This window comes from Schistocerca americana, chromosome X (genome assembly GCF_021461395.2).
Source record: "Schistocerca americana isolate TAMUIC-IGC-003095 chromosome X, iqSchAmer2.1, whole genome shotgun sequence".
Taxonomy (NCBI): Eukaryota; Metazoa; Arthropoda; class Insecta; order Orthoptera; family Acrididae; genus Schistocerca; species Schistocerca americana.
This window is the reverse complement of record NC_060130.1, coordinates 967,256,952-967,275,787: the sequence shown is the minus strand read 5'-3', so window position 1 is coordinate 967,275,787 and position 18,836 is coordinate 967,256,952. Positions and strand designations below refer to the sequence as shown.

Below are 18,836 nucleotides of genomic sequence, written 5' to 3'. Positions count from 1 at the left end.
TACTTTGTACCCCACAAATGGTGCAATCCATCGATACATCCTTCCAGCTTCCTGAAACCCCACAGTGCAACCCTGTTCAAATGGCTGAAGCTGTTAAACAGTAGTACGTACTTGTCGGTGGGGCATGATTGTACCATAGAATGAATGTTGCAAACGCTGTTTACTTCTAAACTTGGAAAAGTTACCACCTGCAGAGTCAAAACAGAGGGTGTACAGAGAGACATCCTGAGCACCACTTGAGTGTCGATGACCATGAATCACTAGCACAACCATTCCTCAGTATGCGCCTATTATACTGTGGTGCCACTGAACGTAGTCCTTGAAGGTGGTGTGTTTTTTTTTTCTTCAGGCATATTTTTTCCAGATTTAGTATAAAACTAAAATCTTTAAACCTATCATAAATGAAGAACATATAATGCGTAAATTCTGTGACATATGTCTCAGAGTTGTACTGTGTGCAAACTGTTTGTAGAGTATTTGACTCTTAATAAATCATCCTTTTTTCAAATGTAAATGCTTTTGAGCCAAAAGGTCATATAACATACACAGAAGGTTAACATGTAACATTAATTTTTTTGGAAAGAAAATAAACCCACCGCATATAGCACAGAAAGTGCTGAAATATGTCTGAGTAAAAAGAAAACTATTAAATGTTGTATTGTAGTTTTTCTTAACAAGCAGAGGGATAAGAAGAGCTATAACACCCAAACAATTATCATTGGACTTTCTTTTTTTCTACAGGAAATTCTGGGCCTTCTAGTGAGCCACTGTTTCCTTATAGTAGACTGGGATATTTTATAGCTTCAAACAATGGCACACTTTCATTTGAGAGCAGGTTAAAAGTCTGATTAACATTCCTTTCCATACATAGAGGGCTACAGCCAAGCTTCTGCAAGTAAAGTTTGAAAATATTTAGGATACAGTTATTGACCGGCCTGTTCAGATTTAAAGGAATGTGTAGCTTTATCACACATGTTAATGTCATTTTCGGTAAGCTGTTGTGTGTCCTTATCTGACGGTCCATTGAGGATTTTACTTGACAGTGATAGAGCTGCTCCTGCCTTTGTCAGTGAATATATTGTCAATTAAGTTTGTACAGTTACTTGTTACTCCAGTGGGAAAGTTAACTACAGCAGTTAGGTTGAACTATTCTATCAGATGCTTTAGTTCTCCCCTACTGTTTTTTTAAAGTTAAGAATTTGATATTGAAATTACCCATGATAATTAAATCAATGGTTTTTGTAAAGATTTAGCTCAAAATTTGTTCAATCTGGTTTAGAAAAATACAACTGAGGTATATTTGATGACAAGTTGCTTCTGTTTTGATACTGATTTCTGCAGCTTTTAGGAATGTGCCAACAACAGCAGTAACATGGAGATAATAATATAAATAAAGGCATGATATATTCTTTAGCTATTTAGTTAAGATATGCAAAATTACCATCTGTGCAAAATATCATGGTCCTTAGTGTCAGTTTTTAGTCCATTCTTCCCTTAATATTTAAGTTGATCTGGTATATCTCTGCAGGCCATCTGGATCGTGTTTTGCATGGAATAAGTGCTGAAGAGGTATTGTATGCATGTGACGAAAATCCATCGGCGGCCAGTGCAGGAGAAATGGGTTTGGCCAATCCAGCCGTCCATTTTTTTAGAGGTCTCAGACATCGCAATCTGTCAGCCATAAGGCATGCCACTCAGGTTGGTGTCAATAAATCGTAAAATATTTAATATCTTGCAGTAAAGTTTCAGTTCTGTTTTTATGGACCTAAGTAAATGTTATTGGTTTAAAGGAACAGAGATGTTGTGCTACAGTTCAGTTTACACTTACATTGCTGTAAGTCTTATGATTACACAAGAATGGTGTGCCTTATTTTGTTATTACCTGAGGTTTGAATGCCTTGTGATTTGTCACTCAATTCTGCAGCAACAAAGTTGATGAGTGTCCAACAATGATGCATCAGAATGACAAAATTAAAGATTTTTCTTTTTTAAAAGTAATATTCCAGGCAGTAGTAATAAATGTAAACTTCTTTCCTTGAACAATTTCTGCATCGAGATGTATAATAACACATAAACACACTTTGCGGGACACTAGTGCCGAGGTGCAAGTAACTAAAACAGGAGCAATGCATGCACAATCACCAACGCCAAACGAAGGTAGCTAATTAGAAAGAGAGTTTGGAAAGTAAGTTACACATTATTATGACAGGCCAAGTTATTTTTATTTAATGTTGCACTACATTTTGAAGTGACATGGATACATGACACCATTTTTCAGCATAATTATCAAGTCTCTGTAAACAATGGTTGGTCCGTTCTATCGTCTGTTCAGTTCCTTAATGATATAAATATGATGCTTGGTCATGGAGCCATTCAAGAACCACTGTGTGAACTTCCTCGTTGTGGGAAAATCTCATTCCTCTCTTGTAGTCAGATGAAAATGGTACCAGGGATTGACAATGAAGTCACCGCCCCCCCCCCCCCCTCTCAGTTTCTGTGCATAACACAAAGTGGGTGATTTGAAAGTGATCTAAGCATCAAATTTATTTTATATCCAAATGAACCATTTTCAGATGTGGCTTCCTTATCAAAACTTCATCTACTAAGTCCCCTCTACAACCTTTTGGAGCCTGTGATAGGAATTGTGAAACAATGAAACAACCTCTACATTACATCACCTCAGTGGAAAATAGCACAATGATTCACCCTCCCCTTACAGTAATTAATACTTAAGTATATTCTCTCTCTAACACACACACACACACACACACACACACACACACACAAACACACACATTGACTGCTGCTGCTGATGCTGTTATTCACATTCAGAATTTCTCTTTTGGAGTAGAAGAAGTTGTCAAGCAGATGTGGTTTCACTTTTTGTTTGAAGTTAATTTTATTACCTATTAAATTCATTATATCACTGAATAGGTGATCAAACTGAGGAAAATAGTGCATACAGCTTTGGGGCAGCTTCAGTAAGGCAAAAAGAGGTTTTGCATGGTGGAAAAATGCTGTCACTTTTCAAGAAAGTGGGTGTCGTGGCAGTCCCATCATTCTTTGTACTTCGCTGCATAGTCTACACAAAAGAAAACCAAGAGAGCTACAAATTAAGACAATCATTTAATTGTCCCAATACATGCCACGAAGGAAAGATTGACCAATCCTTTACAAGACTAAGCAAGACTCAAAATGGCTGTATTTTGGAATAAAATTGTTTAGTGCGCTGCTACCAGACGCACACACTACCTCATTAAAAGCTTACATAAATTTTCTACAAAACTGGCTTAAAAAGAAAACTTTCTGTGTGATTGTGGAATTTTTTGATTGTGCAAAAGTTGATCTAAAATTTTAACTTGTACTCGTTGTATGTCTGCTTGCAAATCTACTTGATTTTACAGTTTTCTTTATTGTTATTATGTTTTATTCAGTTTGTACAAACTATTAACATCAGTAGCATGCAGAATGCTCAAAGATGAAATAAACAAATGGAAAAAAGGGCTAAATACCTCTCTCCTTTCTGTGCTACACTAACATGGAGTGATGGTTTGTGTAAGCCATTCCTCCTTTTAGAATTGTATTTATGAGTGCTGCTGCTATTTTCAAATTGTGACTGACAGAATACAACAAGCTTCATAAGGCACTAAATGAACTGTGAGGCTGTTGTCAGAATCCCCAACTGTTTAAAGGGTGGTCCACACACTTGTTTCCCGTAAATGATGAGTTACCCCATCAGACATTTCATATGCAAAATCTGGTATCGGTAATGCAAAAGTAGCAAAGCTTAGATGTTTAAGAAGAACTGTAATACATGATTTCCAATTCAGGTACTTTTCAGTATAAACACCGACTAATTCAAAATATCCTGTTTCATTTATTGATGAGTAATGAACTCAGTGACAATCCATTTGCAGAGAACTGGTCATCATTTTTAAGAAAATGCTATAAGGGGCAATCAAAAAGTTTCTGTTTGAGGGATTTGCTGCAGTGTATATGTGACATAATGTGACTATGATGTGGATATGTAAGCACTGACATGTAGACAAGGGATCAGTGTGGCATTCATGTCTTTCTGACGTCTGTGCAGTAATTGTGGAAATGTGAACTTTAGCAACATTATTACCACATCCATCTAAACAGAACCAAAGTGGTGGTAGTCTTTTCTTGGCTGCTGAAGGATGAACACCAGTGGACATCCATCAGAGAATGAAGAATATGTATGAGGCAGGACATCTGTCTAAAACCTCCGTTGTGGAAGGGGGTATCAAGTTCTGTGTTGGTCACCATTCAACAGAAGATGCACATCACTACCCCAGATGTCATAAGGCAGGAGTTACACCAGTTTATCAAGTGGGGCTTTTCAACCTGGTGCACCAGTGAAATGAATGGCTCATTGCTCACAGTGATTTTGCCTGATTGGCGTACCAGTTCTGGACTGTATGGGCTTCAAACGGTAACTTCTTGATTGCCCTTCTATTTGCATTTTCCTGTGTTGAAGTTACTCTGTTAGACTTGATTATAGTACTTGCATTGTGTCAGCAAAGAGAATTATATCTGGGAGAACTGTATCTGCTTCTTTGATGGATGATGGAAGATCATTTATATATAACAGGAACAAGAGTGGACCCAGTATCAATCACTGGGGTAGTTATTTAGTTACTAACGAGTTAACACACACATCAATATTTGCTCCGCCCATGTACTATACACCTTTAGTGAGTAGTCCCCATTCTGAAGATGCAGTATCATTTTGTGTACACACAGAGTTTCTTAATTTAAGTCTCTGCATCATTTTAAATAGATAGTTGAAAACAGGTTACCAGCAAGATCTCTGATACTATTATTATATTTCAAATTCTCTAAGAGAATAGTGTGAACTACACAGTCAAATTTTCTCCACAAATTAGTTACAATGTTTGAAAACACAGAGAGAGTTCAGTAATTTTTATGGGTAATATCTGCAGCTGTCCAGAAGTTTTCAAAGATGTCTTAGTAGCCTATGAGAAAAACAAAGTGCGTTGTTCAGATTCACCTCAGCTTTTCACTGTTCCAACTCAGCTACTCATCCATAATACCTGTTGTTCTGCAAGTACTCCCTAATGTTCATCTACATCTACATCTGCGCACATACTCTTCTGGAAATCGTAAGATGCATGGTGGAGGGTATCTCCTACCACTATTAATCATTTCCTTTGCTGTTCCACTCACAAATAGAGTGAGCGAAAAACAAATGTTTATCAGCCTCCATATGAACCCTAATTTTTCTTATCTTCATGCTCCTTATGCAAAATATATATTGGTGGCAGTAGAATAGTTCTGCAGTCAGCTTCAAATGCCAGTTCTCTAAATTTTCTCAATAGTGTATCATGAAAAGAACATTGTCTTCTCTCCAGTGATTCCCATTGGAGTTCATGAACCATCTCCATAATACTTGCTTGTTGATCGGACAGCTTCGATGTCTTCATTCAATCTGACCTGATGGGGATCCCAACCACTTGAGCAGTACTCAAGAATTGGTCCACTTGTGTTCTGTACATGGTCTCCTTTATAGATGAGCTACACTTTCTTGAAGTTCTCCCAATAAACCGAAGTTGACCATTGACCTTCCCTACTACTGTCCCTTGTTTCAGTAAGTAATTAAGTTAATATTTTTGGATTACTCCTTCTGGGCTACTACTTGTTGGAGTGCAGTGTGCTGTTTTACTCCCTGTGACACATAGCAGCCATCCGTATCATCGAATGGATTAGGGTTTTACTGAAGTACAGAGGATCGCATTTTATTAAAAATAGGTGAATGTTGTATACTGATTACTGGTGATATTGGTCTAATATGTTTGTGCATTCATTGTGGATTACAGTAATGTGTAACATTGTGCTGTGGGGCAATCTGTATGCTGCGATCACAGTATAGAAACTTTTACTGTTCTGGGATGACCAGTTTCAGCAATCTTGTTGTAAGTTGCGTAAGATCAGGTGTTGACAGAATAAGACTGTTGCAACAGGTGAGTTTGGAAGTACAAAAGTTTCTATACTGTGATCGTGCCATATGAAGTGTGTGCGTCATTCCCAACAGTAATGTCTGTTTCATCCAACTTTTGTTTAATCCATACTATAAGACATGTCTCATAGTTTCATGTGCCATTTGTTCCTTAAACTACGAAAACCTGATTGATTAGTCACAGTATAAGTGTTCACTTAAAATAAAAGCTGGAAAATGCCTCAGAACAAAACAACTATTTGTCCACTGTACTGATGCATAAATTTCCACAAGTTCTATTACCAGAGACTGATGGAATTCATTATTTCAAATTTTTATTGCATTAATGCCCAGTTTAGAGTACAAAAATAAAACAAACAGTTCCAAAAGACAAGAAAATTTTTGTGCACTTCCACAATCTTCCATTGCAATACATTTGAGGTCAGTAGAGTGTCAGAATGGTAAAGAGCCTTCATACTCAAATTGTAGTATGCTGCACAACATATTGTATTTTCATGTTTCTTTCACTGCACTTCTTGTCAATTTGTGAGAGTTTCAATTTTTTTAGTGTTATAGGTGGTTAACACCCACAATCTTTTATCATACCACTTGATGTCATTGTGTTAGTTGACACAAACTGGATTTCTGTTCATTTTACATTCTCTTGTAGTTGTCAAGTTTCACCTGTCCCTGTGAATATCTGGGTGTTCCATGATTGTGAAGATAGAGGAACAAATGTGGACTTGACTGCCTGTTGTCCTAAACAGGGCTTCATGAGTATTACCATTTTTGCTTGTTTCATTAGTAAAACATATTGAAATCCAATATATGACTCGACCAACACTTGTATAGCAACAAATATTTTTTTGCAGACATAATCATCATATATGTATGAGGGTGATTTAAGTAAAAACCTTAAAAATTCCATAAAATTTAGAAAATTTGTGTGATAGAGACGGTAGGTGGCAGTGGTATTCCTTGAGGTTCAGAAAGTGACTGACAGGTGTCAAAGTAATGCTGCAATGCAGGAGAAGGCCACAGCATCCACTACAAGATGGTTGCCCCATTGTCATCATCCACCACAATTGACCAGTGATTGAAAATCATCACAGTATGACAGCACAGTACAATGATTCATGTTTGTTGTTGTAGCAATGGAAATAGCCACAAGTTTGAAGATTTAGTGTTGATGCAGTGCAGAATATTATTCACAATGTACCGGACTTCAATAAGATATCTGCAAGATGGGTAACACATCAGTTCACTGCCGAATTGAAAGACCATGTCAATGCCTGTGAAGAAATTTTGCATCATTTCTATGTCAGAGGTAATGCATGTCTGAGAAAAATTGTTACAGGCAATGAGACTTTGGTCCACTATCACCAACCAGAAATGAAAAGGTCAAGCAATGCCACAGCTCATTGCTGAAACCAAAAAATTCAACACTTAACCATCTGCTGGAAAAGTCGTGCTGATTCTCTTCTAGGATGAAAATGTAGTAATTTTTGATTATTAGGTGGATCGGGGAGTGATAGTCACCAGTAATTCTTATTCAGACATGCTGAAAAATCAACTTCACATATTCACAAGACTTTGATCCTAGTGGCTTTCATCTGTTTGGTGTAGTCAAAGAAACAATTTGGTGCAGGCGTTTCAGAAGTGACGAAAGCAGGCGTTTCAGAAGTGACGAAAACCATGGTGCATGACTGGCTACACACACAACGAAAACAATTCTCTCATTGCAGTGTCTGTGCACTTCTGAAGCAGTGGAATACGAGGGTAATCCCAAAAGTAAGGTCTCCAATTTTTTTATAAGTACAGAACTCTTGTTTGTGTGGCAGTTGGTCGCACTGTTATGAAGAGTGCTTCATGCGCTGTGTGTAAACATGCGCACGCCTCACTGAGGCACTCAGTCTTGGCTTGGCAGCCGTTGAGAACGGAGCTCCTGTTGGATGTTACCGCCAAGTGTGAATTGTGTGCAGTTATTTGGTTTTTGAATGCAAAGAGCATTGTGCCGATTGAAATCCATCGCCAATTGACGGAAGTGTATGGTGAGTCGTGCATGGATGTCAAAAATGTTCGTAAGTGATGTTGAGAGTTTGTAGCTGGACACACCGAAATTCATGACGAACAAAGGAGCGGGAGACCATCAATTTCTAAGGAGACAGTGTTGAAGGTTGAGCAAAGCATGCATGAAGATCGGCGAATCACCTTGGTTGATCTCTGCGTGTTGGTTCCTGAGGTTTTCTGAAGCACCGCTCACAGAATTTTAATGGAAACATTGAACTACCAGAAGGTGTGCGGAAGATCGGTGCCACGCATCCTGACTGAGGACCACATGTGGCAGCGAGTTGATGCTTCCCGCGCATTTCTTCACTGCCTTGCAGCCGAACAGGACAACTTTCTGGACTCATTTGTCATGGGTGACGAAACCTGGGATAACCACTTTACGCCTGAGACCAAGCAACAATCACACGAGTGGTGGCATCCTTCTTTGCCAAAGCTGCAGATATTCTAACAAACACAGTCTGCCAGTAAAGTCATGACAACCATTTTTTGGGATTGGGAAGGGGTATTATTGGTCAACTTTATGCCCACTGACACCAAAATTAATGCTGGCAGGTACTGTGAGACTTTCAAAAAACTCAAATGGGCAATTCAGAACTGGAGAAGAGGAATGTTGAACAAGGGCGTACACATTCTCCATGATTATGCTCACCCACACATTTCTCGGCAAACTGTTGCTCTCCTACAACAGTTTCAGTGGAACATAATCACCCACCCAACCTATAGTCCTGACTTGGCACCCAGTGACTATCACCTGTTCCCTAAGTTAAAAGAATATTTGGCCGTAAAGTGATTCAGCTCCAACGACGAGGTGAAAGAAGAGGTTCATAACTTTCTGAACAGCGTGGTGGTGAGCTTGTATGACATGGGCATACAAAAACTGCCACGGCTTCTACAAAAATGCATAAACAGAAATGGTGATTATGTCAAAAAATAGCTAGATGTTCAAGCTGTAAACTGATGTAAACCATTGTAGAAATTAACAGGTCTATGTACTTAGAAAAACTAGGAGACCTTATTTTTTTGATTACCCTAGTGCATGCATTTAACATCAGGGAGAGTAAGTCAAAAAATGACATTTAGGTTTTTTGTTCATTGTTACAATTAAAATATTATAGCACTTAAAAGTTTTCATTTGAATCACCCTTGTAGTAAGGAAATGTGGTTCTGCCTTGAGCAAACACAATTTTTTCTTGTTTTACTACCCATACATGTTTCAGAGAAGTTTCTCCAACTTCAGTGGGTTTCATTAATTTTCTGTTGAACAGTATACAAAGAATTTATGTATTATGACGTTTACCAGTTTTTAAGATTATAGTATTTACATTACTAAAGAATTGGCTGGGTATTAAAATCAAGAATAAATATGCATCTTATAATTATATATTGGTGTTCACAAATCTGTTTGGCATTTGCAGCACAGCTATAACTATTGTATTCCAGTATGTCATCTATGGTTTTAGGCCTAATATAATGATTTTTTCTGTAGGGCTACTGTCATTATGTTATTCTGCAAACAAAGATTTGCTGTTTTACACTTTGACCATAATTTTTTAGGTTACGGTGCTATATTAAAAAAAAAAAAAGTGTTTAAATGTATGCTGATTGTGATTAGGCCTTATGTATGTAAATGTGTGTACTTACGTTTTGTAGATCTTGTGTTTTCGTGGTTCTATAGGTGCTTGAGTGGAGCTTCCTAACAGCCACTGTTTGTGTGATGTACATTTATTCTGCCGTCTTATCCTGGGTGGGAATTTTGAACTGTGTGTGTGTGTGTGTGTGTGTGTGTGTGTGTGTGTGTGCGCGCACGTGTGTGCGCGTGCGCGCGCGTGCGTGTGCGTGTGCGTGTGTGTGTGTGTGTGTGTGTGTGTGTGGGCGCACTTGCACGCGCGGGTGCATTCAGTGAGCTGTTTTGTTGTTGTAGGTGAGTGTGTGCCATCTGTTCGTTGTTGTGCATGCCTCTTTTTCAGATGTGTTTGTGTTCTGTGTGCTTATGTTCTGTGAGCCTGTGAGCTTATGTTCTGTGAGCTTATGTTCTGTGAGCTTATGTTCTGTGAGCTTATGTTCTGTGAGCTTATGTTCTGTGAGCTTGTGATTTTGTGCTGGTGTTGATCTGTTTTCTGATGTGCGTTGTGGGTATTTTCCATTTTTGTTTTACTTTTTGGGTTTAGTTTGGCTGTCATGTTTGTTTCATTTCCATTTTCGACTGTTATTTGTTTGATTATTTGTAGGTCATTTTTGTAGTTGTCCTTGATGAGAGGAGTTTTATTCAATCTGTGTAGCATGTGTCAGATCCCAGCTTCCTCATGGATGATGGGATGTTTCGTTGATGTATGGCTGTGCTGGTGTTTCTGGGTTTTCTGAGTGTGGGAAATTGGTGTTGGTTGTTGTCTGTGTATTGTAGTGTCTAAGTATATCATTATGGTTAGAGGATTCATGTAGAATGCATATGACATCATCTGCGTAACAATACCGATATACTATTCTGTATTGTTTGGGTTTTACTGTGGCTTCTAATATTTTGTTTTCAGTGTGATTTAGGAAGATGTTGGCTAGGATTCCACTGATTGGTCATCCCATGGGGAGTCCTTCCTGTTGTGAGTAGAAGTAGTTGTCAGATGTGAAATAGCTTTGTTCTGCGATTAATTTTAGAATGCTTGTTATTTGTTTTATGTGGTGTTTGAGAATGTATGCCTGCTGTTCTAATTGCTATTTGATGATGTTGATGGTTTCTGTGGTGGGGACATTGGTATGCGTGGATGTGATGTCAAATGATGTGAGTTTGGTTGTTGCTTCTGTGTTGATGTATTTGATCAATTCTATAAGCTCTTCAGTGTTGGGTATACTACTTCTGTTTGTGTTTATATAATGTTTCTGTAAGTGCGTGTGCATTTCTTCTCTGGCTAGATGATATGTGGGTGTGTTTCTATAATTGATAAGTGGCCATATTGGTGTCTTCTGTTTGTGGACATCTAGCAGGTTTTTTAGTGTGCATTCCTTGGGGTTCTTTTGTTTTAGCCATTTTACTTTTTGTTTTGTGAATATGTGTGAGATGTTTTTTAGAAGTGTCTGTGTATCTTGCACTATCTTTGTGTTGGGTTACTGGTTAGTTTTATTATATCTTGTTCTCTTCTATAAATTTTAGGGTTTTACTTTTGTGCTACTCCCGATTTATTCCTACCATGGTGTTGCTCTTGTCCAGTTTTGTGATGGAAGCTCCATTGCTTCTATTGTTTGTTTTTTTATTATATTTCTCCCCCACCCCCATCATTTTTCATTCCTCTCAATATGTTATTATGCATCTGATTTCCTTTTTTGTTAGCTCTCTTGTTAGTCCTGCAATGAAATTAAGAGTTGTTTTCATCTCTTGTTGTTTTGTTATATTGTCACTTTCTGTTATTAGTTTCTCCATTGTCTTGTTTTTAAGCTGTGTGTTGACATTGTAATTAGGTTCTCTTTCTACTACATTTAGTTCTTGTTTTGTAAATTGTGTGTCAGTGAGGTTGACCAGTTGTATATGGAATGTGTGGTATGTCTGCTTATTGTATCTAACATTAGCTGGTGTGTTACTTTGTACAAGTCTGTGTGGTTTTTGTTGTTTTCCCAACTTTATTTCCATTAGAATTTCTATGTTGTTTTTAACACTCTTCATGATGTCAATAAATATTTCTGAGATTTTTATATGATTTGTTAGTTCAAGATGAGTGTTGAATAGTTGAGCATGCTCTTCTTGGAATGCAGATATTTAATTTCCTGTTCCAGCCGGCCCACTTCTGCTTTGTGCTTGGCGTGTTGTGCTGCAGGTGACATAATTTTTACAGTGACATGTGAATACTTAGGTATTACTGTGAGTTTTGAATTTTATGTTGAGCATCGTCTGATGTAGTTTTTCTATTGCGCTTCTGAATTTGTTGCAGAACGTAGTCGGAAATGCCTGTCATGGCACTGAGTTAGTCATTTTGTGGTTGAAGCTCTTTCCTTGTCTGTGTTTGCTTCCTAAAATGTAATAAGGAAATGTGGTTCTACCTCGATCAAACACAGATTTTTATTTTTTTATTACCGATACGTGTTTCAGTGAAGTTTCTTGACCTTCAGTGGGTTTTATTTATTGTCTTTTGAACGACATATAAGGAATTGATGCTTTGTGGTATTCACCAGTTTTTAAGAATATAGTATTCACATTACCATAAGTATTGGCAGAATATTAATGTGAGGAATAAATATGTACCTTATTACTACGTATTGGTGTTCACAAGTCTGTTTAGTATTTGCAGCACAGCAACAATTATTGTCTTCTAGTATGTCATCTGCAATTAATAAGCTTTTATCAATGTTTTGCTTTGTCAATTCACAAATTTTAGGCCTAATATATTGATTCTTTCCCTATAGCACTAACGCCATTATATAGTGTTGTTTTGTAGACAAAAATTTGCTGCCTTACTCTTTAACTAGCGTTTTTTAGCTTACAGTATTGTTTTTTGAAAAATGAATTGAAGTGTATGCTGAATGTGATCAGGCTTTGTTAAATGCTGGTTGGGAGAGGAAGCTGACTATGTCTGTAAATGTGTGTACTTACCCTCTGCAGGTCTCATGTTTTCATGCTGCTACGGGGTGTTTTTCAGTGAAGCTTTCTAACACACACACTTTCACTATTTGTGTGATGTTCTGTTGTTTTGTAATCTTGTTCTTGGTGTTCTGGGTGGTAATTTTGAATTTTCAGTGACACAGGCGTGCGTGTGCCCATGTGTTTGTTTTGGTCTTCTGATAATTCGTATAGAGCTTAAATATCAGTCACAATCACAACAATCTAATGCCACTACAGAATTCAAAATTCCCATCCAGAACAGGATGGTGGAACAAGTGAACACCACACACAGTGAAACAGTATGTGTTGGAAAGCTCCACTCAGACATCCTGTAGAAGTGTGAAAACATGATATCTACAAACAGTAATTATGCACATGTACATAGTTTGCTCTCCCACCCCGATCAACATTTCTCAAAGCCTAATCACAATCAGCATACATTTCGAGGTATATTGTTAAACAGAAAATAAATAAAACGCACTGAAGATGGAGAATCTTTTCTGAAATATGTATGGGTAGTAAAACAAGACAAAATTGTGTTTGCTCAAGGCATAATCGTGTATCCTTATTACATATTAGGAAGCAACCATGGACAAGGAAATTGCTTCTACCACAAAGTGATAATCATCATTATTGGGATGCTACAAAACCCACATTCACTATTGTTCGTTCCAAAAAATCTGTAGAGTTTCTGTCTGGTTGAAACAATGACAACATGTCGGTTTCTTTACAAAACTGAGACCTATACCACTTAAAACGGTACAATAATAACACTCTGCTCTCAGTTCTGAAGAATAGCTGAAAATGTTAAGGAAGTTGGAAACAACACAGAACCACAATAGCAAACAGAACCACAACAACTAGGAAACTCAGCCTCTGAGCAGCTGCTTGAAAATTGACATATGCGTGTTAACATGCACACAGGTAACGTATAGTCTGTGCATCTAAACATGTCTATGGCACTTGGCAGTTAGAAAGCCCCAGTCGCACACGTAAACATGTGTACAGCAGGTAGAGTGCCACATGCTATTTATGTAGCAGTAAAATGGTTAGGAGTATCCATGTCTGATATTTCATAATAAAGCCAAGGAAGCTGTTAAATAGTAATTTTCTGATTCAGAAACATCTTCATTATTTGAGAAAATGATATGTTACTAGTGTGTGGGATGTCTGGAAGTACATGGAAATCACGAATATATTATAAATAAAATGTCTCTTGAACTGGCAGCACAACAAACATACAAATAAAGAGAGCTGAATTTTTATAAAATATTACAATAGCTTTTACATACTGTTAAATTGTTAATAAATGAAAAACACAAGTTGAAAAGTATTTTCTTTCTGTTACAATAAGACCTTAATACAATCAGTGGTAAAACTGCGGTAACTACTATCCTTACTATCAGTGTTTCCATATTTTGTTACAAACATACAAAATATTCCCTCTTGTTTTGCAGGCAGAGCTCTATATTCACAAAATTCATGTCGATAGTATATGTTTTGAGATGTTCTCTGGTACACAACAATTTTGTGTGAATAATTCATGACTAAACAAGACACTGATACCATGATTTAATGCGCTACTGTTCATAACATTTTCAGTTGAACGCTTCAGGTTTGTGACTTTGAAACTTCTCTACAGAAACAGAGTCGTAGAATAGTTATATTTATTTTACCAACTAAGAATTACGTTCCCAGAATGAGATTTCCACTCTGCAGTGGAGAGTGTGCCAATATGAAACTTCCTGGCAGATTAAAACTGCGTGCCGGACCGAGACTCGAACTCAAGACCTTTGCTTTTCGCGGGCAAGTGCTCTACCATCTGAGCTACCCAAGCATGACTCACGCCCCATCTCCACAGCTTTACTTCTGGCAGTACCTCGTCTCCTACCTTCCAAACTTTACAGTAGCTCTTCCGTGAACCTTGCAGAACTAGCGTGAGTCGTGCTTTGGTAGCTCAGTTGGTAGAGCACTTTCCCGCGAAAGGCAAAGATCCCGAGTTCGAGTCTCGGTCCGGCACACAGTTTAATCTGCCAGGAAGTTTCATCACCCCCAGGCTGTGGCTAAGCCACGTCTCTGCAATATCCTTTCTTTCAGGAGTGCTAGTTCTGCAAGGTTCTCACGAGAGCTTCTGTAAAGTTTGGAAGGTAGGAGACGAGATACTGGCAGGAGTAAACCTGTGGGGACGTGGCGTGAGTCTGTGCTTGGGTAGCTGAGATGGTAGATCACTTGCCCGCGAAAGGCAAAGGTCCCAAGTTCAAGTCTCGGTGTGGCACGCAGTTTTAATCTGCCAGGAAGTTTCAAGAATTATGTTGCTTTAGTAGTTTTCTGCATGATTTTTGTAGGCTATGACGAAAGCAGTGTACATTTTTAGGTTGATGTAAGTCATTCAGTGTGCCATCTTAGCTACTAGTCCTTACACTGAGGTAACAAAAGTCATGGAATAGCAAAATGCACATATTCAGATGGTGGTAGCGTCACATATACAGGGTATGAAAGGGCAATGCAGTGGCGGAGCTGTCATTTGTACTCAGGTGATTAGTGCCAAAAGATTTCAGACATGATTATGACCGTATGATGGGAATTAACAGACTTTGAATGTGGAGTGGTAGTTGGAGCTAGATGCATGGGAAATTCCATTTCAGAAATACAGTGAAACAATTATTTTACGTTTTTGTGGAGTCCTGACTTAAAAACCTCAAAACTGAGGGAAATGCAGAATTGAGAAAAACATTAAAACCCCCAAAATGTGAGCAAAACATATGTAATTGTCATATATGATTAAAAATCATAATCCTTACCAATATAAATCGTGGATGTTTAACAGCAAGTAAAAACTCGCCAAAAAATTGAAATCAGTATCTGGCTGGGTACATGGTAATCGAGCTATTTTCCAAAATGCTACAACTACAAATTATACATCAAAACACATGCTTTAGAGACATCTTTCCTTTGTGTTCACCCAGAAAAAAAATTATGAACATGGCGATTTAAACTGTAAACTGTGAAGTACAGAGAAAGGCGTTGGAATCTAAAATGTGGGGCTGCGTGTTTTCCTTTTGTTGCCAGTGGCAGTTTAATTGGGTTGAGTAGACTTCAAGCTGTGCACACACTAAGCGTGAAATATGTTTCCAGCTACTTGATGTGCACACCATGTGGAAACATCTCTTGAAACACGAAAACATCTAGCTGAAGCAATGTCCGTACAGATCAAAGGAAACAATGTTTCAGGCCAGCTACCTCATGTCACTGCTGCACGGTGCAAGTTTATGTTTATATGTCGCATTGTGTTGTCTGTTGTGTAAGGTTGTTAGCTGTTTTGTTTTCTCTTGCTGTGTTTAGTTTTCCCGGGCATGGGGCATGGAGGGGGGGGGGGGGGGGGGGGAGATGCAAAGGACGAAGCAGCAGACTGTCAAGTTATCATCATTGTACCAGGCTGATGGCTGATTGTCGAACATATGAAGCAAGCAGTACAAGAACAGCAAGAAAAGAAGACTCACTGCAAAAAAACTGCTGCTACATTTAGTAGAATATTGAGAGAAACACTATGTAGGAAAGAAAATAATAATTTGTCGTAGCTTGCTTCAAAATCGAAAATAAATACTCAAGACTCTGGAACGAATCTCCCGTCAACAAAAAACTAAAACTAACAGCATGTCTACTTGTAATTGCTTTCCTGAAATTTCTTTGTAACGGTGATACGATATTTGTCAGAAATTCAAAATCGTTAGATGCTATCCAAGTGAAATTACAGAAACTAAAACTGGCTTCCATACTCATTTCCTACATGTAGCAAGTTTTTCCGACCAGTTGTTCTGTAGTATGTTTTTACTCACCAAGGATGATGACAGTATGCAAACCAACAAATTGATTTCATACAACAACTAATCTGATTTTATCAACCATTACCAGCTGCTATACAAACTCATTATCATAATAATAATTTACTTTTGAAACCTATTGTGAAATTCTCTGATGAATGGAACTTTGTTCTGTAAAACTACGAAACACTGAGATATTCTTATGGCCTTCAGGTCACAAGGCATGATAAATAAATAAGAAAGGAATGGATGATGATGATGTCTGTTGTTTTGTTTGCATGAACCTTCGAGTATTAGTAATGTGGCAGCATGTATTACAGTTTCCGTGGCTGCAGACATGACGTGGCAGACAATATGAAAACAATACAACAAATAGCATTGCAAACAATGCGAGTACAGTGAGAAATGTTCTCTGCCAGTGTGGACACAGAAACAGTGGCATGAAACAAAGTCATACACAGATGCAAAACGCTGTAGGAAATAATATCCCCAACGGAAAAATGTTTTCAGTGGCAGTGTGGACGTGGCTTCGCACTGTGTTTTTTTTTTTTGCAGTGGTGACATCACTAATTGGCTTTCGACTATAGTCCTTTGCGAGCACTTGTGAAGAACCCCTGTGTGAACTGTGTTCATTTCAGTTATTCATTTCCTTCGTAGGGTGTGACGTAAGTGCACAGTATGCCATTTCAAAACAGTGGTGCATTGGAAGTGCCATGTCACAAATATGTCACACTTATCATTAAATGTCAATCAATAAGGCATCAATCATGTAAGGCTTTGAGATATTTTGTGATAACTAATGTGCAATACAAGATTCAGAGGAGTAAGCTGTTATCGTAAGGGATAACATCATGGTTAGGTGTGTTAGAGGTTTGCGACTCGATGCGTCCCATTATTTTTTTTTCTTAACTTAGCATTGTCATCATGTTCATTACGATCATAATACAATGTGTTCTGCAGTATTCGATGTTGTTAAACATTTCTGTCAGGTTAGAGAAAGAAGGATGAAATTAACATTTACTTGTTTGTTGTGAATGTGTAGCCATTTCCAAGTGTGTGGTTAGGCAGAAACCTAAGAGAACAGCTTACATTTATGTGAGTGAAATGAGCAGCAATAAAATTCATATTGTTCCTTGTCACAAATACTTTGCTGTTTTTTCGTTGTTTCTGAATATGTGGCTATTTCCTAGTGTGTGGTTAGACAGGAATCTAAGAGGACAGCTTAAATTGCTGCAAGTGAAATAATGAGCAATAACATTCATATTCTCCCTTGTCACAAATATTTTACACATTGTGCAGCTACGAATATATTCCCCTAAAGAGTTTTAGCTACAGCTGAGATTCTTCTGTTGCTAATAAACATCAACTTGATGCTATAGTGATCGACAAATTGATAGTCTCATTCCTGGTCGCCTTCGTAGTGCCACCACGTTATGATTATGTCAGTTCCTGCAAAAAGTAGTATCAAATGTACTCGACCCATCATTATTGCATGGTGAAGCTAAAAACTGCCAATATTTTAGGAAATGCCGATCATGGATTACATACGAATTTCTTCCCTCGTGTCTCCCCTCTCTGCACCAGCATAAAATATTCCTTTAAGTCCACCACCACCCATGGTGTGGACCGTCTGTGTTGTGTGCCACTTGTAACTCGTTAAGTCACCTCAGATGTCAATAGAAAGAAAATGGAATGAAGTCAAGCGAGACATCAAGTAAGAATGTAGAATTGAGTAAACTTTATTAAGAAGAAACATAAAAACAGGGAATTATTAGTATTGATCTTATGATCTTTTCAGAGGGGCTACAAATTGATGTTGTAGAACTGTGAGAAACATAAAATCGGAGAACAAAAAAAATTGAAGTTCCACTGTAGTTAGAGAATTCAATATTCTGAGATCTGCGGTGTCAAGAGTGTGTTGAGCATACCAAATTTCAGGCATTGCTTCTCATGACAGACAATGCAGTGGCTGATGGCCTTCACTCTACAGCTGAGAACAGCTGCGTTTGTGTACGGTTGTCAGTGCTAACAGACAAGCAACACTGTGTGAAATAAGTGCAGAAATCAATGTAGAATGTATGATGAACATATCTGTTAGGAGAGTGCAACCAAATCGATGTTAACAGGCTATGCAGCAGATGACCGACGTGAGTGTCTTTACTAACAGCACGACATCGTCTGCAGCACTTCTCCTGGTTTGGTGGCCATATCGGTTGGACCCTAGCAGACTGGAAAACGTGACCTGGTCAGATACATCCTCCTTTCAGTTGGTAAGAGCTGATGGTTGGGTTTGTGTGTGGTGCAGACCGCACAAAGCCATGAGCCGAAGTTGTCAACAAGACGCTGTGAAAGCTGGTAGTGGCTCCATAATGGTGTGAGCGGT

At 38.2% G+C, this 18,836-nt stretch overlaps 1 protein-coding gene across 4 annotated transcripts in view; it reads left to right on the top strand.

Moving 5' to 3' along the window:
• LOC124554705 (WD repeat-containing protein 7) overlaps positions 1-18,836 on the top strand; it is a 388,339-nt gene that overhangs the window by 180,466 nt on the left and 189,037 nt on the right. For all 4 annotated transcript variants that reach the window (XM_047128342.1, XM_047128340.1, XM_047128341.1 and 1 more), the window contains one exon: positions 1,529-1,698. In XM_047128342.1, the coding sequence (XP_046984298.1) occupies positions 1,529-1,698 (170 nt within the window). The remainder of the gene's footprint in view (positions 1-1,528; positions 1,699-18,836) is intronic.